Source organism: Enhydra lutris, unplaced genomic scaffold (assembly GCF_002288905.1).
Source record: "Enhydra lutris kenyoni isolate GAN:26980312 unplaced genomic scaffold, ASM228890v2 scaffoldscaffold98, whole genome shotgun sequence".
NCBI lineage: Eukaryota > Metazoa > Chordata > Mammalia > Carnivora > Mustelidae > Enhydra > Enhydra lutris.
In genome coordinates, this window is record NW_019154182.1 from 114,614 (window position 1) to 140,655 (window position 26,042).

General features: G+C 45.5%; 1 protein-coding gene across 1 annotated transcript in view; it reads left to right on the top strand.

The window, feature by feature from the left end:
• The window catches only part of LOC111139285 (solute carrier family 4 member 1 adaptor protein), a 33,653-nt gene extending 32,003 nt beyond the window's left edge, over positions 1 to 1,650 (top strand). The window contains exon 14 of the mRNA XM_022491520.1: positions 1,320 to 1,650. Within this exon, the coding sequence (XP_022347228.1) occupies positions 1,320 to 1,369 (50 nt within the window). The 3' untranslated portion in view covers positions 1,370 to 1,650. The remainder of the gene's footprint in view (positions 1 to 1,319) is intronic.
• Positions 1,651 to 26,042: the final 24,392 nt, after the last annotated feature.

Below are 26,042 nucleotides of genomic sequence, written 5' to 3' on the forward strand. Positions count from 1 at the left end.
GTATATGGAGATTCATTACATTTTTTTTTTTAACTTCCACACGTCTTTTACATTTTCTTTAAAGGTATTAAAACAACTACTACTGGCTCTGCCTTAGCTACTTGGTGTATTCCTCTAAAGCCAGCCAAATATCACCTTCTTGTGACTTCTTATATATGTCACATAAAATGCTGTGTGAGCAATTAAATACATAATATTTCACCATTGTTTTTACACAAATAGAAGCATATTCTTTTTTTTTTTTTAAAGATTTTATTTATTTATTTGGCAGAAATCACAAGTAGGCAGAGAGAGGGAGAAACAGGCTCCCCACCGAGCAGAGAGCCCGATGCGGGGCTCGATCCCAGGACCCTGAGATCATGACCTGAGCTGAAGGCTCAACCTTCTGAGCCACCCAGGTGCCCCTAGAAGCATATTCGATATCTTGCTGTTTCGCACTTAACACTGTATGGAGAACCTCCCATAGCTATTTATAGATTCCTTCCTTCGTTCCTTCCTTCCCTCCCTCCCTCCTGTCCTTCCTTGTAGCATAGTTCTTTTTTATGGTACAGATAATACCTTTACTTATTTATTTACTTCAGTGTTCCTTCAATGAATATTTGCTGTATTTCCAGTTCCTTCAATGAATATTTGCTGTATTTACAGTTTTGCCATCACAGACAACTCTGCATGGAGGAGAAGGGTTTGGGGGCTGGGGTAACTGGGTGATAGACATTAAGGAGGGCACGTGATGTAACGAGCACTGGGTATTATATAAGACTGATGAATCACTGACCTCTACCTCTGAAACTAATAATACACTATATGTTAATTAATTGAATTAAAAAAAAATTCTGCAATGACCAACCCCTAACTTAATACTTTTACAAGTATAGAGGTGCATATGTAGAAAAAAATCATAAAAGTTAACATGCTGGATCAAAGCTGTAAACATTTTTAAGACATCGTAAATTGCATTCTTTCGAGAGGATACAGCTTATGTTCATACTTACACTCTTAAGGCAATATATGAGATGCTTGTTTCCCATGTGCTCATCACAACTTGCTTTTCCTATGGATCAGGTTTCTAATATATTCGTAGTTAATAGAAATTTTAGGAATTTTGTTACTAGAAATGTTTGCTTTTTATTGGCTAATAAATAATAAGGGTAGAAATGAAAAGAGGACCATATTTTGAAATTGTATGCAAAAAGGCAGAGTTCTAGAGTAGAAAAAACCTCTTTTGTCTGTTTTACTTTTTAGCCCGCTGATATCTGGGTATCTTTTCCCTCCCAACTTTAGGAAATTGAATGTGTTTCTTTCTATATACTCTGATCTAGGGCAAAGTGGAGATGGCAGGACCCATCTGAATGACAAGTACGGCTATTGACTGCTTCAGAATCCTAAAGGAAGACCTTGTGGACCATGTGACATGGGATATGTAGGGTCCTATATCAAGTTGAATGTCCAGAGAAGGAGTTCAGGTGATCTTTTGTAAAATCTGGTGACTGGCCTTTTCTTTCATGGCTCCCTAAATTTATCTGCTCATCTGATTCTCTTGAATTTGGCATTTATGTTTTAAAGTGTTTGTGTATGTATGTAAAAAGAAACCATACAGTTTGAGAATGGGTAAAGTGAGAGACATGACCCTATTAAAAGAGAAGGTGAAGATGTCTCATGTTTGCTTAAGGCCACGATGTCTTTCATTAAGTTTTAGGGACTGTGCTTCTCCTGAGGAATAGGGTGCTTCTGGCAGTTAGACTCTAGACTTCACTGACATGGCCTTCTCAAATAAGTGGTGAAATATGAGGTCAAGCCACAGTGTGACCCTGGGTGTCCCCTGTCATTCCTGGAACTAAAAGCAGATACAGAATGGGGCTTCCTACTCCCTCCTACTAATAACCTTGTGCCAGGTTTGAGAACAGACCCTGATTTATCAGGACACAGGTCAGGATCATAGTATACCTTGTGCACTCAGGCATCAGTCCTGATAAAAACTCAGTCCTTTCAATGTCCTGGACTCTGACCAGTCAGATTAGTCACTCCTTCTCCTGAGGAAAGGTGCAAATAGGGTCATAGAATGAAAAGCTGGAAGTGTTTTGCCCAGTGTGGGGCTTCTCATTTCTGTGGAGAGGAGACTAAAAGGTTTTCCTCTCTGGAAACATAAAGAAGTGCGAGAAGTTGTCTTATATCCCCCAGTGCACCCTCTTCCCCCACAAACATTAATGAACACCTCACTCCGCAGGGAATGAAGCCCTAAGAGTAGAAGCAAAGCGGCGAGTTTGTGGATTAGGCCGGAGGCAGACCCAGTGAGCAGGCAGGAGAAATGCTGTGGCCTAGCAAGAGAGTGGATGAGGGTGATGTTTTCCTTTTTTTATATATGGTATATATATATATATATATTTTTTTTTTTTTTTTCTTCATTATATAGTATGCACGAAGTAGGCAGGGAGCAGTAATGAGTAACTTCAATTACCCAGACGGATGTGGGAAGTCTGGTCTGCTGAAAGCGATGCCTTTGATTTCTCAAAAAACAATACCAATATTGGCATTATGAGAAACTACTATTTTGAGCTTCATTTAGACCAATGGGGAAGAACTTGATGTAAGAAGTGACAGGAATCTGGGGGCAGAGTGACCATGCCATCTTGGACTGAAACAGTAAGCAAAGGTCCAAGCCATGTCAGTGGTCTTCAAAGGTGGAACTCTTTATTCAATCAAAATCATATGTGGGATCCTTAGGTCTGAACAGGTAAAAATATATCTACTGTGGTTTAAATGTGGGCACAGAAATGGGCTTGATAGATACATCCCTGCACGCATCCTCTCCATCTCCCCTCGCGGCATTCCTTAGGAATCCTAATTTAGGAAGGCAGATTTCTAAGTGTTCTGGAGACCTCCCCGAAAGCAAATAGGACTCCACATGACAAAATAAAATAGAAGTATGTCACTTGTACAATTAACATCAGTGCTTGGTGGCCTTGATTGAAAAGATGTGTGCCGGAGTCTTAGCTCCCTTTACCAGATAGGAGACTTTGGGGACATGACTTAAATTCCCTGAGCCTCAGTTCTGTCATGTGTGAAGCAGGGACAGTAATGCTTCCTGCTCTTTGAACCTCAGATTTGTTCTAAGGATCGAATGAGATAGTGTAGAGGGATGTGCTGTATAGGGCTTTGTAGGTATTAGTAGTTGTCCCTCACTACAAACAGGAGACAAATCCTGACCTGTGGGGCTGCCCCTCATTCGTGAGGCAGGAGATGGGATGAAATCAGTGGTTCTCAACTGTGGCTACCTATTAGAAACACCTACAGAAATTTGTTAAGTTTTTCATTTTAATGCTTAGATCCGACCTTAAATCTCTTTAATCGGAATCTCTGATGTGATCCCTTTTAAGAGGCATTCCAGGTGATTTTAACGTGCAGCCCAGCCTGTACAGCATGGTCAGCAAACCTTCTCCGTTACTGGCCAGGGACACCAGCTTTGCAAGCCCTGCAGTCCGTATCACAGCCACCCTACTGTGCCACTGGGGGGCAAATGGCATAGGCAGTACACAAATGGATGAGTGGGGCTGTGTTCCAGTAAATATTTCTAAAAACAGGTGGCAGGCTTGATTTGGCCTGCAGGGTATCATTGGCCAACCCCTGCTCTAAGCTAATTCATATTCAGGGTCCCAACTGGCTCAAGGTATTTGCAAGAACTTTAAGAAGTAATGTGTGCCTCAGTTAATGGATGTTTGAAAAGTTTCTGTTCAAAAGGCTAATTATCCCCTCCTAGACAGGGAGGTTGCAGTTTTATGTTACCAGAAATCAAGGTAATCCAGTTTTCTTTTCACAGAAAAGTAAGGTTTTTAGTCATTACAAAAAATACTGTTATAGCAAGAACACAATCGGTTAGCTAAAAGCAGGGTATCCCTGGTCAGCTGTCTGGGTCTCCCCAGGAGTTCTGTACCACCTCTGCCTTTATATGTAAAGAGCAGTGGAAAGCCATTTGGGTGTTAGTGATGGTGAATGATCAGATTTGGGTTTTTAAAAATACTGAAAGTTACAGGGTGGAGGAAGGAGGGAGAGGATGCAGGAAGCCAGGTTAGAAGTCTGCTACAGAAGTCCAGGTGAGAGATTGTGGCAGCTTGCACTAAGTAGAGATCGAAATGCAAAGAGGTACATGGGTCCTAGCAATATCTTGAAAAGTGGAACAGCTGAGACTGAGTGATGGGTTGGTGGGAGGAGGGGGTGGAGAATAAAAGTTCTCAGAGGAGAATAAAAGTTCGGTTTTGGACCAGTTGAGTTTGATGTCCCACTGAGACGTCTAAATAAAGATGTAAGGAAAGCAGGTGGATACAGGAGTCTGGATCGCAGGTGGATACAGGAGTCTGGATCGCAGGAGAGAGGGCTGGCGAGCAGTTGCTGTCTCCACCACGTGAGCCTAGGAGTCCGGGCACCAGCGGGTGAGGGGTTAAAGACCAGGAGGCAAGCAGGAAGTTTGCAGGCCACCCCAGTCTTGGATAGCTGATTGCCCTTTCTTTGGTTTGGGGGGCACTTTTTTTTGGTATGGGTACTCATTTATTGGAGAAAAAAGGTAAAAAAGTGTCACAGTGAGCAGCGTTCTAGAGAAAGAAAAGTCAAGGATAAATATTTAACATTACAACAAGTCTCTTTGTCTGCTTTAGGACATTTCTAAGGAGTTTGCATAGTGCCTGGTACATTTAAATGTTGAGTGCCTGCCTTAAGCATCTTCCCTGAAATTGCCCCAGTCGAGGATAGGAATTACGAAGCCTCATTGTCTCCTTGTAACCCAAGCCTTTACCAGTTACCACTTCATTGGAACTGGATGGAGTTAGCTCTTTTGGGAAATATGACACAATTCCCAACAAACTTTGAGGCTGTTAGCCGCCTCCTGGGCATCTGTTGCTTTACCATTGAAATGCTGCCACCTTCCGGATAGGGTGTGACAAGTAGCCGGCAGCTGTGGCTGGCTTCCTGAAAGTGGGAACCAGAGGGAAGCTTGCCAGCCCAGCCCTGAGGTAGTCAAAAGCAGGAATCCAAGCCCCTGGCAGGGGAGCTGTGTTCCCATACAGGGTTTGGTCCAGCCCTGTTTGGACCCAACCAGGTTGGACAGACTGCTGGGAAATGACATAAAACTCTCCCTGACCTTTGGGAAGTGGGTCACAGCATTAAACTCCTGTAGTCTCTTCTGTGACAGGCTGCCCTTTGATCCTGAGATTCCTCACTTGATGTGGGCATTGAGAACAATTTTCCAGATTTCTTCTCTGGTCTCAGAGTAGACTTTGCCCTGCTTTGTTTGGCCTTAGAGGTTTGGTACAACCATAATCCAGGGTGGGATTGAGGCTTCCATTCTGTGCGAGACCTGAAGTTTCCCTTCCCCCAGTAAGAGGAGGTGGGTTGGAGGGTTCAGCATGGGAGGGAACAGTGGTTCCCACCAAAGATAGCTCCATTCTCTTCATCCCCCAAGTCACTCTTAACAATTTCCGTGTGTAAAGTTTTAAGATTCATCTCTTTGCTTGCCCACTGCCCTGACCCAAGCTCCCCTCACCACATGATTCTTTACAGAGCTCCCTTCCTCTTGTCTCTGCCTCATCGTGCTCTCCTCCACACATCTGAATTATCCCTGAGCAGGATTCTGTGCTCTGAAATCTGGAAGGTTCTTCAGTATCCGAAGGGTGAGGTTGAAGTTCATTTGAGGCTTTAAAATCCAACCCTTGATTATAGGGTTTCTGTAATTTATGATCATCATATACCCCATATGCCCTTGTCCTTTCTTTCTGCCACCTCACCAGGTGTACCTGGTACTCTACTAATAATAGATTCTTTCCCCAAACACATTTTTTTGCCTTTACTTCTTCCTGTATTTTCTATCAAGCTTTGCTGTACATGATCTTAAGCCTCGGTTTCCTGGTCTGTCAAATAGAGAAAATAATGCCTCATAGTATTATGGAGATTAAATAATAGATACCTACAAAACCCTTAGCTGTGCTTGATGCATAATCAGCTCCCCCCAAATGTAGCTATTATTAGTATCACTGTGGTCTTCCTTGTTCACATCTGCTCATGTCATTTTTTTCAAAGTCCAGCTTGAGTCTCACTACCTTCAGAAAACCCTGATCCCCATGGTCATCATGAATCTCTCCTTCCCCACCAGTCTTGTAGCATTTTGTGTTTTACTTCTCTGATGGCCCTTACTCCGATGGCCCTATGTCCGTTAATTATATGTATGCTTCAATTAGTTACATTTGTAAACTTTATGAGTTCTTGAGGATAGGAATTATGTACCTTATTTTGTACCCCACCCTTAACCTATGTCACTTACCAGTTCACAAAATGAGGACTCTGTTTATTGTTGCTTGAAATGAGTGGGTGTTGGAAGTTCTGGTCCTGGCCCTTTCTACTCTTGGGATTTCCAGGCAGAGAAGGAAGACCTCAGGGCTGCCTTCATTTCCAAGATCTTGCTCCAGACAAACTGGACAATCCAGGAACTGACCATTTGTGTAGGGTTAATGCAGAGGGCCTGGATTCCTGTCCTGCTTGGGGCAAAACCAGGCAGAACTACCCCTTCCCGTCAGAAAGCGCTGGATTCCAGCAGCTGGCTTTAATTTGGGCTTTAAGTCCTCTGCTGGCCCTGGAAAATCTTCATACTGAGGGTTGGCTCTGGTTTCCTGAGGCTGTCACGCACACCCCTTCAAAAGTCAATGCAGCGGTGTCAGAGAATGGCCACAAGAGGACAGTAGAGACCCATTACTATGCAGTCAATTTGCGCGCTGGGCTGAAAGCAAGAACATGTTTGAAAGCAGAAGAAAGAGTACAAATCAGAGAAGAAAATAAAAATTCTGAAAGAGTTAGAGGAAGCAAGCTGGTTTGGCTCACCAGTGTCTTCCTGGGCCCAAGACCTGAGAGCAGCAAGTTAGTCAGGGATGCTGGTAACCCCCAGATGGTGCTCCTTAAATCTCTTCCCAACCTGTTGTTGCTGGTGCTTCATTTTACCTTGAGAAAGTCACTCTCTAGTAGTAATGCAAATATTCTGTGGAGGAGTTTGGGCACTGCCTATCTAGTACTTACACACTATATTACAGCTTTATGGTTTTTTACAGAGAATTTTTCACACTTATTTCTCCCCATCTTTGTTGAGGTGTAATTGACAAAAATTGCATATAATTAATATACACAACTTGATATTTTGGTATGTCATGCCTATTTTAAAAATCTGAATCTCCTTTTAGTCTTAAAAGGTAACAAGAAGAGATGTCATCCTGCCAGGTTCGTGGTGGAACCAAGTCTAGAGTTTCTCTGATCCCAGATATTTTGCTTATTCTTTGTAGCTTTCCGTTACTGATGTTTGTCAGCTCTTGAGTTTTTAAGAGCAGGGACTACATCTGATTCATCTGTATGTCTCTGAATGGTGTCCCCTTTAATTTTTAGGACTGTGACTGGGTGTGTGGTATAAGGCCCTGCCCTGTGGGAGTTGACTTCCATGATCTCTCCCTTATCCTCCCCGATTCAGGAACTTTTGATTTTGAGGCACGGCCCTAAAAACAGCAGTGGTTTCCCCGAGCAATGCCACTGGCTGGCCATTTCTACAAAGGCAGCCACTGGCTGCCAGTCTGTGAAGATCCATCCTTAGTAATGTGGACTCGATGTAGGACAGCTGGACAGTTTCTCAAAGAGTGCACCGGCATCCCTGGTGTTATGAGAGTTACTTTAAGGAAGGAGGATGAAAATGTTTAATTTTAGCAGTTGCACATATATTACTTAGACATATATATAGATGCATAAGTATTATTGCTTAGAATGAAGTCAATTTTTTAAGTGAGTTTATTTAAAGAAAAGTATTAAGTAAATAGTAGTATGGTGGTATGCAGTAGCCAAAGACCATGAAGCAGGTGTACCAGTGATTCAAGTTCAAGGAATTGCTGTGAGATGGGAAGATGTAACTAGAGTCACAAAATTCATTTCAAGTCTGGCTCCGTGACCCTCAAGCCATGTAGCCCTGATTAAGTTGCTGGCCCTAAATGGGCTTCATTTTTCTCATCTGCACAGTCAGAAAAGAATTCTTGCTCTCCTTCACTCAAATGAGAACAAATTAGAGCACACTGACGCCTGGGAAACCCCTGTGCAAATGTCCAGTGCTGCTAATATCCCAATTCCCTGTCTTACCGAGGTTTATCTAGGACCTTTTGTCTTTCTTTCTCTCTTTCTTTAATATTTACTTATGTATGTGGGAGAGAGAGCCTGAGTGCACGAGGCGGGGAAGGAATAGAAGGCAAGAATCTTAAGCAGAGTCCCTGCTGAGTGTGGAGTCCAGCACTGGGGCTCCCTCAGTCCCACAACCCTTAGATCATGACCTGAGCTGAAATCAAGAGTCAGACGCTTAACTGGCTAAGCCACCCAGGCACCCCCAGGACTTTCTCTTCACTGCTGCAGAGGATTCCTCCTAATTAGCATTCATGGATTCCAAGGACTGAGTTCAGTTCAGTTAGTTGTCCACACCTAGGTCTGCCACTGGGAGGAAGGAGTTGCTGGAGAAACCTGGAATCAGGGCAGGAACAAGTCCCAACACATGTCACTGTTTGCTTTGTCATCCTGATTCAGTGACCTCATACAAGGAAGGGAGGGAGCAGAAGGAGCTGTTCTCTTCCAGATACCTAAGGAGGCTTCTGACATCTACTGTTTTCCTTGGCATGAAAGGAGCAGGCGTCGGGCTGTGATTTTTAAGGTCTGAGCTAATCTTGGAAGTGAAGGAGAACAGCACCTCCCATAGCTGGCCAGACTCTGCTTCTTGGGAGCTGCCTGGAGTAAAAGGGCAGAAGAGGAGTGACCCCCAGGGCCAGGAAGGATCATCATCCTCACACAGTCATACATTCACTGAATACTTTCTGAGTACCTACTATGTACCAGGCTTCTCGGGGAAACGAGGCAGCCATGTGTATCAAAGGGCTGCATAGGATCTTAGAGTCAAGTTTTTAGCACAGAAATCCTTTTGTCATCCTTACCCCATCCCTTCTCCCACCCTAGACTTAATTAAGGTTTCAATAAATTATGTTGCCACCCAAAAAACTGCATTTATTAATTATTTACTTCGGAGTTTTTTGGTCATGAATAAATTATGCAACCGCAAGTGAATGTTTTTGATCAACACAAGGTCATAACCAGCATTACCACACCGAGTAAACAAAAGCAAAGTAATCAGCTTTTTAGCTATCCTGCTTATCCTAGTTGAGCTCTTTAAATTTTGGAACGTGGCTGGCCGACTACCTGGGGAGTCTGTTTTAGAGATGGTGACCATAACCACTGGGTTTTGAAGGATAAGCAAGAGTTCATAAGCAGAGAGAAAGAGGGCGCTGCAGGCGGAGGGGGCAGAAGAGTCCCACGTTGCTGCAGTATGTGCCCCCTCTACCCTTGGGCTGATCAAATGGATCAGGCTGTGACACAAACTTAGTGGGTGGAAGCTGGGTTGTGGAATGGAGCTAATGAGGGTGGAGATGAGAATTGGAAATCTTAGGGTCAAATGTTCTAGTCTGTCCATATCATGGTCCTGGAGAAACTGAGGCAGGAAATCCCACTAGAGTCCCTCTGGTTCCCAAGGGCAGAAGGGAAAAAGACGGCAAAGGACACGCCAAAATTCTGCCCCAGAACTGGCCTGAAACCTGTCTCCCACCCTGGCTGCCCCGCCCCTTAGCTCCAATAGCAGACCATTTTTCTGTGATTTTTTGGCTCATCTCATAAATGTTCCAGAGTCAGAACAGACTGTGCCATGGCTGAAACAAACTTGTTGAACAAATAAACAAGGCAGGCTGCAGGGCTGGGGAAGGCACCAGACATGGGTCCCCAACCCAGTCCATTAGTTCTGTTAAGTCTCTCCGGAGCCTGGGCTTCTGCTGCTTCCTTCCAACATGAGAGGTGGGAGCATGAGATTTTTGGGGTCCCTTCCAGCTCTGCGATCTAGGCAGATTGCCCACACAGGGGTAAGTGTCCAAGCTCCAAGTTCAAAAGAAACCTTTCTGCTATGTGGTACAGCTAAGGGCTGGGAGAGGGGAGATATTCCCTTGGCAGATACTAAAACCAAGGGATACCCATTTCCTTGTTCACTCAGCAAACATTTAACAGAGTGTCCAGTCTTTGCTAGGTGCTCTGCTGCCCCTTCCTTCAAGGAGCATTCAAGGAGTTCTAAATGCTCTAGCAGAGGAGGGCATGTCACAGTTCCTTACATGCACTGAGTTGTTCCCCACCTCAGGGCCTTTGCTCCTGCTGCTCCCACCACCTAGAATGCCAACCTCTCCCTCCTTGTTCCTTGTTCCTTGTCTCAGCTTAAATGTTGTTTCCTCAATAAGGCTTTCCCTGACCACCGTATACGTGGTAGGGTTCCCCAGCTCTCCTGCCACACTGCATTACTCAGAATTTTTGGTAGTTTGTAGTTCTACATCTGCCCGTTCATTTAGTTATTTGCCACCATTTTGACTACAGTATAGGTAGCGTGAGGGCAAGAGTTCTGTTCTCATTGATCATTTCTGGACCCGTAACAGCATATACTCGTAGAATATGAGAAAAATATATTGGCTGTTTTTCATGGACTACCTCATTTAATCCTCTTGACAACCCTAAGAGAGAGATGTTATTATTATGTACATTTTGCAGTGAAGGGACAGAGTCTAGGGATGGTAAGTATCTTGTAGTTCACAGGGCTGGGTTTGAACCTCATCTGACAGAGTCAAGGCTCTTTCACTTCACCACACAAGGCTCTGTGCCTGGCACCCCTGACTGATTTTTTCTTCTTTTTTACTTTTTATTTTGAAATAATTTCAACTGACCAAAAAGCTACAACACTAGTACAAAGAACTCCTGTATACTCTTTACTCAAGTTCACCAGATGTGAGCATTTTGCCATATTTGTTTTAATATTCTGTCTTCTCCTAGCTTGTGTTTTTCCATGTTTATACCGATTTTCTTGTTTTGGATGATTTTTAGAGTGAATTGCAGACATTATACATCTCTGCCCTTAAATACTTCTGTGTGAATTTCTCAAGAACAAGGATATTCTTTTATACAAAGTCAAAATCGGAATTTACATCAGTATGATACCACTACTTAATATACAGTCCATACTAAATTTATCCAGTTGTTCCAATAATGTTCTTTATAATGATACTTCTTTTTTTTTTTTTTAAGATTTTATTTATTTATTTGACAGAGATCACAAGTAGACAGAGAGGCAGGCAGAGAGAGAGGGAAGCAGGCTCCCTGCTGAGCAGAGAGCCCAATGTGGGACTCGATCCCAGGACCCTGAGATCATGACCTGAGCCAAAGGCAGTGGCTTAACCCACTGAGCCGCCCAGGTGCCCTATAATGATACTTCTTTAGTCCATGATCCAACCCAGGATCATACATTCCTTTTAACTATCATATCCCTTTCGTTTTTTATTCAGAACAGTTCTTCAGCCTTTCTTTCTCCTCCATGACATTGATATTTTTCCAGAGTATAAGCCAGTCATTTTGTAAAATGTTTTCTGTTTGGTCTAGTCTGATTCTGCTCACGATTAGATGCTGGTTAGGTTTTTGTGGACAGGAGTCTCAGAAATGATGCTGTGTCCTTCTTAGTGCATCCTGTCAGGAACCACGTGCTGTCTGCTTGTTCTAGTATTGGTGACATGAGCTTCAAACACTTGGCTAAGGAAGTGTCTGCCAGGTTTCTCCATGATAAAGTTACTGGTTTTCTCCCTGTATAATTTTTTTCTATTTAAAAAAAAATTTTTTTTAAAGATTTTATTTATTTATTTGACAGAGAGATCACAAGTAGGCAGAGAGGCAGGCAGAGAGAGAAGGAGAAGCAGGCTCCCTGCTGAGCAGAGAGCCCGATGTGGGGCTCAATCCCAGGACTCTGAGATTACAACCTCAGCCTTAGGTGGAGGCTTAACCCACTGAGCCATCCAGGCGCCCCTATTTTTTAATTTAAACTCAATTAATTGACATATAGCATATTATTAGTTTCAGAGGTAGAGTTCACTGAAGCACCAGTCTTATATAGCACCCAGTGCTTATTACATCACATGCTCTCCTTAATTTCCATCACCCAGTCACCCCATCCCACCACCCCGCTCCCCTCTAGCAACCCTCAGTTTGTTTCCTATGATAGAGTCTCTTATGGTTTGCCCCCCTCTCTGATTTTATCTTGGTTTATTTTTCCCTCCCCTTCACCTGTGCTCCTCTGTTTTGTTTTTTTTTTAATTTCACATGTATGAAATAATGATAATTGTCTTTGTCTTACTGACTTATTTCACTTAGCTTAATACCCTCTAGTTCCATCCATGTAGTTGCAAATGGCAAGATTTCTTTTTTTGAAGTCCGAGAAATATATATATATATATATATATATATATATATATATATATATATATGTATGTATATATACCACATCTTCTTTATCCATTCATCTACTGATGGACATCTGGGCTCTTTCATTCTCTGTAGTTTGGTTATTGTGGACGTTGCTGCTGTAAACACTGGGGTGAGGGTGCCCCTTCAGATTACAATGATTTGGGGTAAATTCCTAGTAGTGCAATTGCTGGATCAAAGGGTAGCTCTATTTTTAACTTTTGGAGGAACCTCCACACTGTTTTCCAGAGTGGCTGCACCAGCTTGCATTCCCACCAACAGTGTAAGAGGGCTCCCCTTTTCTCTGCATCCTCGCCAACATCTGGCATTTCCTGACTTCTTATTTTGGCCATTCTGACAGGTGTAAAGGGGTATCTCATTGTGGTTTTGATTTGTATTTCCCTGATGCCAAGTGATATTGAGCATTTTTTCATGTGTCTCTTGGCCATTTGTATTTTTTTATAATATTTTATTTATTTGGCAGAGAGAGAGGGAGAGAGGGCGAGCCCACACAAGCAGGGGGAAGGGCAGAGGCAGAAGGAGAAGCGGGCTGCCTGCTGAGCAAGGAGCCTGGTGCAGGACTGGATCCCAGGACCCTGGGATCATGACCTGAGCCAAAGGCAGACACTTCACCGACAGAGCCGCCCAGGCATCTCAGTTCTTTGGAGAAATGTCTGTTCATGTCTTCTGCCCATTTCTTGTTTGGATTATTTATCTTTGGGGGTTGAGTTTGATAAGTTCTTTATAGATTTTGGATACTAGCCCTTTATGTGATATGACATTTGCAAATATCTTCTCCCGTTCTCTTGGTTGTCTTTTGGCTTTATTGACTGTTTCCTTTGCTGTGCAAAAGCTTTTTATCTTGATGAAGTCCCAATAGTTCATTTTTGCCTTTGTTTTCCTTGCCTTTGGAGATGGTTCTAGCAAGAAGTTGCTGCAGCTGAGATCACAGAGTTTGCTGCCTATTTTCTCTTCTAGGATTTTAATGGATTCCTGTCTCACATTTAGGTGTTTCATCCATTTTGAGTTTATTTTTGTGTATGGTATGAGGAAATGGTTTCATTCTCCTGCATGTGGCTGTCCAATTTTCCGAACACCATTTGTTGAAGAGACTGTCTTTTTTCCATTGGTTATTTCCTGCTTTGGCCAAGAGTATTTGATCATAGAGTTGAGGGTCCATTTTTGGCTTCTCTGTTCCGTTCCATTGATCTGTGTGTCTGTTTTGGTGCCAGTACCATACTGTCTTGAGGACTGCAACTTTGTAATATAGCTTGAAGTTTGGACCTGCGATGCCACCAGCTTTGGTTTTCTTTTTTAACATTCCCCTGGCTATTCAGGGTCTTTTCTGGTTCCGTACAAATTTTAGGATTATTTGTCCCAGCTCTTTGAATCTCCCTTTATAATTAATAAATAATTTAAGGGGTTGTATTTTAAGCCTGTGAATACTCTGCCCTCACCAAACTTTTCCATCTGTTGATGATTCTTGACTGAGTCCATGATTAGTATGGCAAATGGAGATGTTGGTTCAGATTGTAAGGCTGGTGTCTCTATTTCACGATAATAGGGCAGGATGAAAGGGGTGGGGGAGCTGGAGACAACATCTAATTTTGTAAACAGTGGGTTTCTCAAGTGTCTTTGTGGAAAGTAGAAGATGACTGGTATTTACTTTCTAACACTAGGAAAAAAAACTAAAAAATCAGACTGGATTTTATTATTAATTATTTTTATTAACATATGTACTATTTGCCTCAGGGGTACAAGTTTATGAATCTTCAGGCTTACACACTTCACAGCACTCACCATATCACATATCCTCCCCAATGTCCATAACCCAGCCACCTTCTCCACACTCCCCCTCCCCCCAGCAACCCTCAGTTTGTTTCGTGAGATTGAGTCTCTTATGATTTGAGATCAGACTGGATTTTAAATGATAAAAGATGCTACTTCCTAATAGAATAATGATTTCCATTTATGTAGCACTTACTGAACTCCAAACACCCTGGGAGCCACTTAGCAGACGCTGTTTCACCAGTCCTTGTAACAAGCCTGTGAGAGAGAGCATTGTTACCTCCAATTTACAGATGAGGAAGCTAAGGCTCAGAAAGGTTAGGGTATTGGCCTAAAGTCACACAGCTAAAAAGTGGAAGAGTCTAGGTTCTAACTAAGATGTGTTGGGCTGCAGAGCTCTTACTCTTTTTGGTGGGATGGAGCTCTGGGTAGTGTCATGACTTTCAGCCTCAACACATATTCGCAGGGCTGGGTTTTCAGCTAATTCCCAGCTTGTGGGTGAGGTTAGCCTCCCAATGTGGATGTTAAAGCCAGGGGTCTGAGTCTTGCAAAGAGGCTGGTGTAGTTATCTTCTGGCCTCAGCCAGGGGTCCCAGACCATGAGCAGCTCCTTGGCTGGGAGTGGCCTGAGAGGACCTCCTGGCCTGCTTGGCAGCCATCCCCATTAGCTCAGGTCGTAGAGCCATCCCAGACATGGACTCATCAGTTCCCCTCGCCCTGCATTGCCACATCTCCTGTGCTTAGAAAGGCAGGAAACTGGACTCTGGTACTTCAGAAAGTTTTTCAACAATAAGCTTGATAATAAGGGGATTTTCCAGTTAACCTTGGAGAATTTCAGTTAATTAATGCCTTATTGTATTCCAGTTCTTTGAAATGCAGTAATCTATGTACAGTATGTTTTTATGGTAAATCTCATATTTTTTTTATTGTATGGGCAACTTCATTAACCAGACAATTCAATTAAACAGCATTTCTCCTACTATTTAGGATAAACTGAGGAACCACAGAATTACCAAGTTGAAAAAGCTTTGGGGATCATTTAATAGGATCCTTCATGTACAGATGAAGAAACAGAGTTCCAAGGTTACCCACCTTGTTACTGACACAACTGTAACTAGAAGCCTGTAGTCCAAAATGTTTCTGCCGTGTCAAGAATAATTACAAAGCAGGAAACCTTTATGTCCAGGGTTACCTATAGGCTGAATTTAGCCTGCGGCCATGTTTTGTTTGGCTTGCACAATGTTTTAAAAGTTGGGAAATTTCCCATAAAAATCCAACTTTGTTTCTTTCGAAAAGCTGGAAAATCTAGTTATACCTCGCCCAGTGGCAATGAAGGAGGACCGAGTAGGAGCAACCCCTCTAACTGGGGACATGGGATCTAGATGCCATCTCCCATCACCCTATCATTGTGTACTTGGCCTACCTCACCCATTTCATGACCTGCTGGCCCCTCCAGGCATTGGAATTGGGTTCTCTGTCTTATGGTGAAGGACCTTCCTCGTTTAATAAAGAAGAGGGCTGCAGTGAGCAAGACCAAAGAGGGGAGACAATGAGGAATCAGAAGCATTTGTATTAAATACCAGGGTGCAACACCAGAGGTCCTGGCTGGTCCTTGGTAGGCTCAGATTAGGAGCTGAGAGTGAGCTCTAGGGTCTTCCATTTAGGTGAAAATGTGAAACACTAAATAAGAATAGGAGAGGTATTAGCTGGCAAGAGAAGATGTACTGGCAAAGTGACTATTCAACAGGCAAGGTGAGCTAAAGCAGTTCAGATGGTCGAGAAAGCTTTAGTGGAGATGGGTCTTGACTCCCGGGTGAACCTCTTCTAAAAAATGGAGAGACTATGAGTAGGAAAAGCTAGCCAGGAAGCTACTACAGCCATCAGAGCTGAAAGCTAGGTTTAGGTGAATGGAGGTGGGAAAGGGAAGGAAGGGTGGATGCCAGGGAGATCCCAAGGGGGGATGGACAGGATTTGGTGCTGGCATGGAGGTGGGCAGAGAGGGCAGAAGAGTCCAAGTTGATGGCACCTTTGTGCCTGGGTGACCAGGGGAATGTCATGCCCCAAACAGAAAAGGGAAGCTGGGAGGGAAAGGTGACTTGGGGGAAGATGAAGAATTCATTTCCAGGTGACAACAGAGCTTACATTTACTGTCCTAACAGGCAGATGAAACTGGGACTGGAACTCAAGAGAGGTCAGAGCTGGTAGCCTAGAGGTGATAGCTGGCACCACCAGGATCAGTGCCACCAAAAGGCAGAGGGCACAGGATGGGGAATTGATGGCAACATGATGAACCCTGGGAATAGCCACCCTTTAAAATGCGCAGAAGAGGGGGCGCCTGGATGGCTCAGTGGGTTAAAGCCTCTGCCTTTGGCTCAGGTCATGATCGCAGAGTCCTGGGATCGAGCCCCGCATCGGGCTCTCTGCTCCGCGGGGAGCCTGCTTCCTCCTCTCTCTCTGCCTACTTGTGATCTCTGTCTGTCAAATAAATAAATAAAATCTTTAAAAAATAAAATAAAATAAAATGCGCAGAAGAGGAAGAGAGCCAACAAAGAGAAGGAGCAATCAGAGAGGCGGGAAGAGAGAACCAAGTTAGGGTATTTGTGTAGGAGCTCAGAAGAAGAAAGCTTGGGAAGAGCCCTCTCTGGTGTCAGAAAACATGTCCAGAATTTGAGAGAGAGCAGGGACTGAGTAAGTGTCCCTAAAGTGGACAATGAGGAGGGCATCACACTGAGAATGCATATTTAGGAGGTAGAGGTGACTCTGGCAGTCTGGAGACATCTCACAGGGCTGGGAGGAAGAACTGAGACCATAAGCAGAGGGCACCTTAGGAAACAGGGAAGGGGATGGGAGGGAAGCGTGTCTGTAGGTGGTAGGGAAGGCTTCGATGGAGAGGAAGAGATTGAAGATGGATCTTTTTTAACACCTGTGGGAAGAGGGGAGATCCTGAATCAGAAGCAGCCACATTTCAAAGGCTGATTTCCATGGTAGCTGCTCTCTGCTTGGGGATGGGTTCTTGACTTCTCACTCATCATTCTGGAGATTCTCATCTCATATCGCTTACTTATTTTGGGTTCATTTTTCCAATCAGCATTAAAAAAGAAAACAAAAACTTTATTAGGTGATGCCTGTTCTGAAGGGGCACCAGACAAGGTCTGAGTGATTGAGTGAGAAGTAAACTGGCCCCTCCCTTAACAAAGAAAGCCCTTTGAGAGCTGCCCACCTTTGCACTGCCTCATGTAGTCCTGCGAGGGAAGCTTTATTAATAGAATTCCCTTTGTGCCAGTGAGGTGGAGGCTCAGGGAAGTCAAGGCATCAAAGCTACTAAGTGTTGGATTCCAGTGCAAGCCTTCTCAAGTCCAAGTGCGACGTCCTTTCCACCACCGGTTAGGCCGGACCCAGGGAATGAACTAGACTGGAGCTCAGGGATGCCCACTATCCCAAGTAAGCACTTTACACACTGACCTCCCATGGCCCTTTGGGGTGAAATCCTTGCACATACAAAGCCACTTTTAAAAACATACACTGAATGAATATAAAGAGGCAGATCACAGGGGAGGGGAGGAAAGGAAGAAGGGAACAGTGAGTGTGTTTGGGAGGAAACTGGCAAGAGGAGCTGATCTATGGGATACTCAGGGTCTCTGAGCTGGGGCTTTTGACCTGGTCCTGGGACTCCTAGGGTTGCATGCACAACCCTGACGTTATAAGCACAATTGCAGGGTCTGTGCGGGTTTGAGGGGGAGGGCGTTGCACATAGATACTTTCTGGGGAAAGCGTGCATAGCTTTCATCAGATTCTCAAAGGGGCCTTTGTCCAGAGAAGAGTTGAAAATCACGGATTCTGAAGCATCTACAGGGACACAGTGGTATAATTTATACCTGGTCCCTGTCATTTTTTTCTAAATCCTTGCCCAGAAATACATTCTAGCAAGCCTTTCATCGGGCACAGGGTGGGGAAGAGGCGTATAGGGCCCTCCTCCTAAAGCCTCCTTTGGGACGCTTGTGGTGGGGTGAGTCCCTGAAGTCTCCGGGGTGCTGCGCAGTGCAGGGCACAGGGGTGGCCACCCTGGGAAGGGTCGAGTTGCTGCTTCCAGGGGGCGGGAGGGGGAGGCTGTGGGAGCTGGAGCGGATGTCACGGCTTACCTCAGAGCCCGAATTAGAAGGCTGAAAAAATCACAGCAGGAAATAATGTGGTGCCTAAAATAGAAGCATCAACTGGGAGAGAGGCCGGGGAGTAGGTGGCATTTGAGGCTCCTGCCGAGTCCTCCCCAGCGGCTGCCTGACTAGTGCGTTGGAGGCGTGTGTGGATGCAGTCAGGCCAGAAAAGGCCAGAAAAGGCCAGAAAGGCCGAGGCTGCATTTCTGCTGAGGAAGGAGGACTGCTCAGTAAACAGTCACACTCTAGGATGGGAAGGTGGGGCCGCCCTTTCTGGCCTGGGGCCCCGCTCTCTCCCTGCTGGTTCCTTCTCATCTGCCTCCTCCTTCCCTCTCCCCCACAGTCTCCCCTCCCTGACTTTGGTCTTCCACTTTCCCCACTGCCTCCAGCCTCCTCCTCCACCCACGACCTTTCCCTTAACCCTTCCTTTTTTTCCCCCTCCCCTCCCCTGTTTTTTCCCACACCGGCCCCTCCATTTCTACCGTCTCCCCCAGGAGACTGCCTGCTTTGCTCCTGGCCTCTGGGCTGTAAGCACCTTGCCCTCTTACCCAGGAAGCCGCTTGGAGGCCTGGTGTCTTCCTAAGCAATCCAATCAGAGGTCACTCTAGGAGCAACAGCCTTCAAGGTCAGCCTCCCTCTGCCTGACTGCGTGACCCTTCCACCACCCCTGCCCCAGGCACCATCCCCATCTCTGTGATGCTCTCAAAGCCGGGGTGCCTGCAGTAGGGCCGGCAGGGCAGGCTTTGCTTCACCTGGACCACTTCTCCAGAGGGGTTGAGCAGTAGCATAAACTCTGCCTGCAGACAGGGGCTGGTCCTCCCTCTGTGGGCACGTCCACAGCAGCGGACCCTCACAAAGACTGGCTGTGAGGTTTGCCACGCAAGGGGCCCACTGCTACAGTACTGCCTGAGACCACCAGCCACATACAGAAGTAGTAGCTGGCACTTACTAACTCTGTCCTCCCGACAACCTCCCACTAGAAAAGTAGGTACTTTTATTATCCCCATTTTCCAGATGAGGAAACTTAAGACACAAAAAGATGAATTACCTTGGCCATGTTCTTGGAGATAGTCAGGTGGAAGAGCCAAGATTTGGGCCCCAGGGGTCTGACTGCAGGGCCCCTTTCTACCGGATTTCACGTGCTGTTGCCTCCTAGCTTAGTGCCCTTCTACACAGCTTTTCTTTCTAAAAATGATCTTTGTTTTGTTAATTTCCCCCCCCCCCGAAAATAAGTGTAAGGTATTTGAGATTCTAAGCGTTATGGGTGCTTGGAGATTTCAGTTCTTTAAAAAATCAGATATTCTTATTTTTACTTCACTGGGTGTTTTTCCCCCCAGCTGTTCCTCTCCTGAAAATAAGTGCTCTCATTTTTGCCATTTTCAAATGCTGTGCGTCCTCATCACCATCTGGAATGGAGCGGGCATTCACTCATGCTCAAGTGCGCTGCCCACACGCATGCGTGCGCCACTGCCTCCCTCCCGCGTTATGTCTCTGTGTGGCTCTGGGGTTAATGGCTTACGATTTGCCAAACAGAATTCTCAGGAACGTTATGTGGCTAGCATGGCTTCCCATGGACTTTATTCCCTGGAGACTGGGAATTATTTGAATAAGTGGTAAGAAATAGGCTAAGGTTGTAGGAAGGGGACTAAAAGAAATGTCAGAAAAAAATAATGATACAGTTAACATTTGTTAATACTAAATGCAGAGCGCCTGGGTGGCTCAGTCGGTTAAGTGTCTGCCTTTGGCTCGGGTTGTGATCCCAGGGTCCTGGCATCGAGCCGCGCATCAGGCTCCCTGCTCAGCGGAGAGCCTGCTTCTCCCTCTCCCTCTGCCCGCTGCTCTGCCTACTTGTGCTCTCTCTAGCGCTCTCAAATAAATAAGTAAAATCTTTTTAAAAAATTGTTTAATACTTACTAAATGCAAGTCATTGTGCTAAGCATTTTACAGGCATGATGTCACTGAAGTGACACAGTAACGTGTGTTATTAGTAGTATCACCCTATGGCATTAGTAGTATCACCACCATTTGACAGAAAACTCGAAGTTGGGGAAGGCTTAGGGCTTGAGGGGCTCGTGCACAGAACCAGGACTTTGCAGATTAAAAGGAGGTGCTAGTTTTGGCAGCTTTTTTCCTCCAAAATTGCCCAGAAATATCTTTGTCATCGTGCTATTTTACAAGTAATATGCTCACTGTGAAGAATTAAAACAACACCGAAGTGTACAAAGTAAAATATAGAAGTCCTTCCCCACAATGTGCCTCTGCATAGGCTTTGACACACTTCTGCATTTTAAGAAGCCTGGTCTCACACACTAGCATGCTCTTCCATGGACGTCTGTGTGTGTGGGCAGGCTACACTTGATTACCATTTCAGAATGCCCATGGGGAATTGGTGGGCCAGAAGTTATGAACACTTATATTTTGGTCACTCACTGAAATGTGCAAGTTGTGGTTTTATCTTAAACCATGGTATGCAGTGAAAGGTGACTGCGGTGCAAATTGGCCCTCGCGTTGCTGATGGCACTTTAATGAGTACCATCTTAGAGAAAGCAATTTGTTAACATGTATCGGGAGACTTAAAAAAATGTTCCCACTTTCTGCCTCAGAATGATTCCACCTGTGGGAGTCTAACCCACGCAAATAAATAAATGAAAAAGTAATATTTAGCATTATGAGAGCCAAACTTTGGGCATAACTTAAATGTCTTTCAATAAGGGAATGGTTAAATAATAAATAGGAAAAAATGACAGCTTTTTTTTGTGGGAATACTATATGCTCATTAAAAATGGTAGTTCTGAAGACTCTAGTAACATGGTGAAAATGCTTAGAATGTAAAGTCCAATGAAAAAAAGTAGTTCACACAGTTACATGCCCATATGATTGCAATTGTGTAAAAGAAACCATAAAGAGATAGTAGCAGAATGATGTCAGTGGTTATATTACAGTGTTGGGATTAATGTGGTTTTTCTTTTTCACTCTTTCTGTAATGTGGTTTATTTTTGTAGCAAAAATTATATTTGTTTAAAGGCTGGAAGATGGTTGGAAATTGTGAAAGAACTTTTCTTCCTTTCTTCTCTCTGGATTTTAGTTTCAGTTTCTGTAAGAAGCAGTTAGACTAGAAGGAGAGGACTGCTAACTCATCCCCGTTCTGATATTCTGTATTCTCTGATAGAAGCAGGTGGTTTTTTCTGTTACAGGTTCGGAGCCAAAAGTCAGTCTTCACAACTGAAAACGGATAGATCAGACAAGAACCTGTTTTATAACCGTTAGTTTAGGCTGTGCTTGCACATGTCAAAGTCTCCATGCCCATTGCAAGAAGAGAGTTGTTTGAATCTGTGTAGATGTGTCCTAAAGGTTCAGTGTTTTCATGGGGAGGAAGAAGAGCCCTGGATTTCACAGTCCTGGGACTGGATGTTGAGCAGTCACTTCCTGGCCCAACCCAACACTGCGGGGCTGTGTCTGGGACCAGCTCCCTCATTCCCCCTCCTAGGACCCAGGATGCCAGTGCTGTGTATGGCTCTCCCAGGGCCATACTGGCTCACTCCTCTGCAGTGCAGGGCCTGAATGAAAACTGTTTCCCCTGCCTGGTAGAGAGCTCCTTTTAGACAAGAACTAGGTTTTTATCCCTAGTATCTAAACTGTAAGTGAATGAATGAGAGGGAGATAGAGTGAAGAAGGGCCATTATATGGGAGACCCAGGATTTCACTGAAACTTTGAAATAAGTGAGGCTAGCAGTCAGGGGAAGCATGTTGTGAGTTCATGGATCTGGAGTAGTGAGTGTGCCTGTCTGTGCATGTGGGGGAGGGGTGTGGGGGGGGCGTGTTTGGAAAGGGGCAAGGCTGGAAGAATACCTCTCTGCTAGCACAGCCTTCGTCAGAGCCCCGAAAAGGGCTGAGTGGGCTCTGACTCAGCTCTATGACTCACTCTCTGCATTGCCGTCTCCACGCTCTGGGCACATCCTCTGGGCCATTTCAGCCCAGCCTTGAGTGGAGGAGGGCGAGATTGGGGCCAGCACCTCCGGATGACTCATCCTGCTGAGCTGGAAGGAAGGAGCCAAGGCCCCACTATCCTGTACCCCTATCACCACCCCTGCCTCTCCAAGGGTTCCCATGCAGTCCAGATCTCATGCATAGGTTATGATTGTTCTGCTAAGGCCCCCACCCAGGCACTGCCCACCCACCTCCTCACACCTTCCTGCTTAAACTGCCATAATTTCATCTGAGGTAAGCCTGTAAGGAGGCTTGAGGGCTCCTCCACACCACCCAGGTGCCGTTCTGTTCTTCACCTCTCACAAAACTTTCCAGTTTACAAGATAGTTTTACATCCCTTTTCTCAGTTTTGAGTCTCTCTGAGACCTACAAAGCCTGGCAGGGTGGCAAATAGGAGCACTATGCAGGGAAGGACATGGGAAGTCAAAGAAGCGAAGGACATGGTGAAAGGATTAGTGGAGGGCACTGAGGGCTGGGTGGACAGAGGCAATCCGAGGAAGGGGCAGAGCTGGCAAGGGAACTGTGAGGCATGTGGGTGGACAGGAGGTTGGGGAGGAGGGACGGTGCTGACTGGTTTGTGACACAACAAGAAATACGGCTGTATGGGGGCAGAGACAGACAAGGTGTTTTGACTTAATCCTGAGACCAGTGGGAAAGCCTTGAGGTTTTGGAGCAGGGGCCCCTGGGTGTGGTGTAGCAGAGAGCAGGGCAGGCTGGGAGGCTGGCTGTTGTTCAGGTGAGAGCCGATGGTCTGACTGTGACAGCAGCTCTGGGGTGGTATCGCCCCTGAGTTGGTTGTAGATGCAGGTTTTATGTTAAAAGGTCAGATCTCTTGATAGACGGTGACTGGAGCCAGGCGGTAGATGAGGTGGCTCAGGGAAGAGGGAGAAACACTGGGGACCCCAACACTTAAGAGCTGAGCAAAGGCAGGTACAGACCCTGCGACAGTACTCAGGAGGACGCCTGGTGTAATATTAGGGCACCTGCCAACCGGGGACCTCCATCCATGAGGACAAGACCCTGTAAAGGAGATTAGTCCTGTCTCACAGAGGTTCACAGGTCAAATGACCCAGGGGGACCCCTGGTTCTTCCCTCTGTCATGTTCCTTCTCCTGCCACCCAGTGCGGGGCTGCACGAGTCACCACCCAGGAAGTGAGGACACAGCCTTCGTAGACAGCCAGGAAGTGGCCTCTCAGAAGAGTTCCAGAACAGACAGTGGGCTCTAGCTACAGGCTCTGGGAAGGCGCCGGATTCCCTAAGCTCTTTTAACCCTGGGGATTTCAGGGAGCATAAGGTTTCCAGATAAAATATGGGATGCCCAGTTGAATTTGAATTTCAGATAAATAACAAATAATTTTTAGGATAAGAATATGTCAAACATTCCATGGGAGGGGTGCCTGAGTGGCGTAGTCTGTTAAGCGTTGACTCTTGATTTCGGCTCAGGGTCGTGAGATCAAGCCCTGCATTGGGCTCTGTGCGCAGCGTGGAGTCTGCTCAAGATACTCTCTTTCCCCCTGCCCTGCCCCCTGCTCTCTCTCTCTCTCTCTCTCTAAAATAAATAAAATCCTTTAAAAAAATTCCATGGGATATACTTATATTTTAAAAGTATTTCATTCTTATCTGAAATTCAAGTCTAACTGGATGTCCGTCCTATTTTTTATTTGCTAAATTTGGCAACCGTTGGGGGTGCCTCACTGCCACTGCATCCCAGGGCCTTGGGGATTTTCCTGTCTGAGACCATGTTAAGAACAACCTCTCTGTCCCTCAGCCTGCCCTGGGGCTCAGGTCACCTGGAGAGACAAGCTCTGTCCCTGATAGCCTCCAGCTTCTGGCTCAGCCCAGCAGGCCTCTAACCCAAGCTATGGTGGCCTTCTGTATGCTAGTGGCTCCCCACCTGGATGGACAGCCTGCTGCTTCTGATCATGGGACCTAATAAATGAGGTACCGGGGTTCAGTAGCATCTGCCAGGGTGTCAAATTCAGGCCCAAGAGGTGGCCCAGCAGGCCTGGGACTAGAGGACTGGAGGAAAAGGGACAGGTAAGCTCTGCCCTAGGTCTAGGGGATGAAGGTCTTGGGGTCAGGGTTGGGGGGAGAGTGTTTGTGTTTCAGAGGCCTACTGATAGAAAATGGCAGAACCATTTTCTGGGCTTTATCAAGTTCAGGGGCTATCACATGTCTGACCTCATTTGACCCTTATCCTGTCCTTGTCAAGTGAGCAAGGAGGGCATTTGCAGCCGCCTTCTCCTTTATAGATGAGCAAACTGGGGCTGAGAGGTTAAGTCTGCCCAGAGAGCTCAGGCTCTCCCCAGCACAGCGCAAAGTGGTCTATGGGGCTGCTGCTCCAAGAAGGGTGGGAGTCGGCACTCTAGGTGAAGTTTCTGCATTTTCACAGTAGGGGGCAGGCCTGAGGCCTTACTTTAAAAACTAGGTGGGCAAGGCCGCAGCCCTACTGTGGCCATAGGCAAAAAAGGCAGGCTGGCCCCTCTCACTGAAGGAGAGGGTACTCTTCCAGGGTACATCTTATCTGTACCCCTTCCTGGGCATGGAGTGGGCAGTGCAGAGGACCTCCCTCGGGCTGGAGGGTGGATTGCTAAGTGCTGTGAGTGAGGATGTGGGTCCGTCACAGCAGAGTGCAGTGAATGTTGAACCAAACTTTGAAGGAGGAAGACAGTGGTGTGTGGGGCTGAAATTGCGCATGTGAGGAGTTGTATGTATTTATTCCAGAAATATCTTCTGAGCATCCACTACATGCCAGACACCATTCTAGATCCTGGGGATACTAAAGGATAGAATAGATGTGCACACTTCTGTTGTCTCACACAGTGTTCTCTCTTGCTCGTGCACTGACTATTTTGACCGCAGCAAATTTAGCTCCCTTACCAGCTTCCAGAAAAAAATCCTTTTCTATCAAACATAGGGTGGGGGGCTCATTTTACTGAAGATTTCCTGGGACAGGGCAAGAAGCAATATGGCTCTTCTAATAGCCCCTCATTACGCAAATCCTCCCGTGGCTCCCTATGGCCCTGCAGCCGTCCTGGGGGCACACCTCCCTCCTTCCACCTCCCGACCCAAGCTCCTAGTCTGGCCAGCCTTTCCCCTGCAGTTTTGCACAGACTCCAATCTTGGGAGGGAAGGCTTTTGTCTCATTTCTTTCTCACTGTTCAGCCTTGAAGAACGTGGCCTCGATCTGCAGGGCCCCTGCTTTCTGATGTGGGGATATTGTCTATATCCCATTTCCATTCCACTTCTCAGAATTATTCAAGGGTGAAATGAGCTCATATCTGAAAAGCCTTTTCCTCGGATCTCTAGCACTGTGGGTCAGGTCAACCAGAGACACCCTTGATGGTGTCTTGATTGTTCAATGTTAGATTAGCTAGGGGCAGACCAGGCCCCATGTTTTATAAACTCAGGAGATGATGTTCCTGTGGGAGTAAAGGTTCGCTTTTAAACTGGATGTAGTTTAGCACCTTTTTTCTCACACTTGATAAAATAAAACAATAAACACACACTACCATCAAAAAACATTGACAGCCTGTGTTTCTGTGTTTGTGTTGTGTCTGTCACTAAACTGCAACGGTATTGTAGATTTGTAACAAAACGAGTTTTCACTCAGTGCTGGGGAGTATGATAAAAAGGAGGGCAGATTCCTCTACTGGGTCTTTTCAATCCTGCTTTCTCTTCCTTTTCTTCTTTTTTCTTTCTTTCTCCCTTGAAACAGAGGTGTTGACCCCTCTGTTAACATTGACTTTGGCCATGTCTG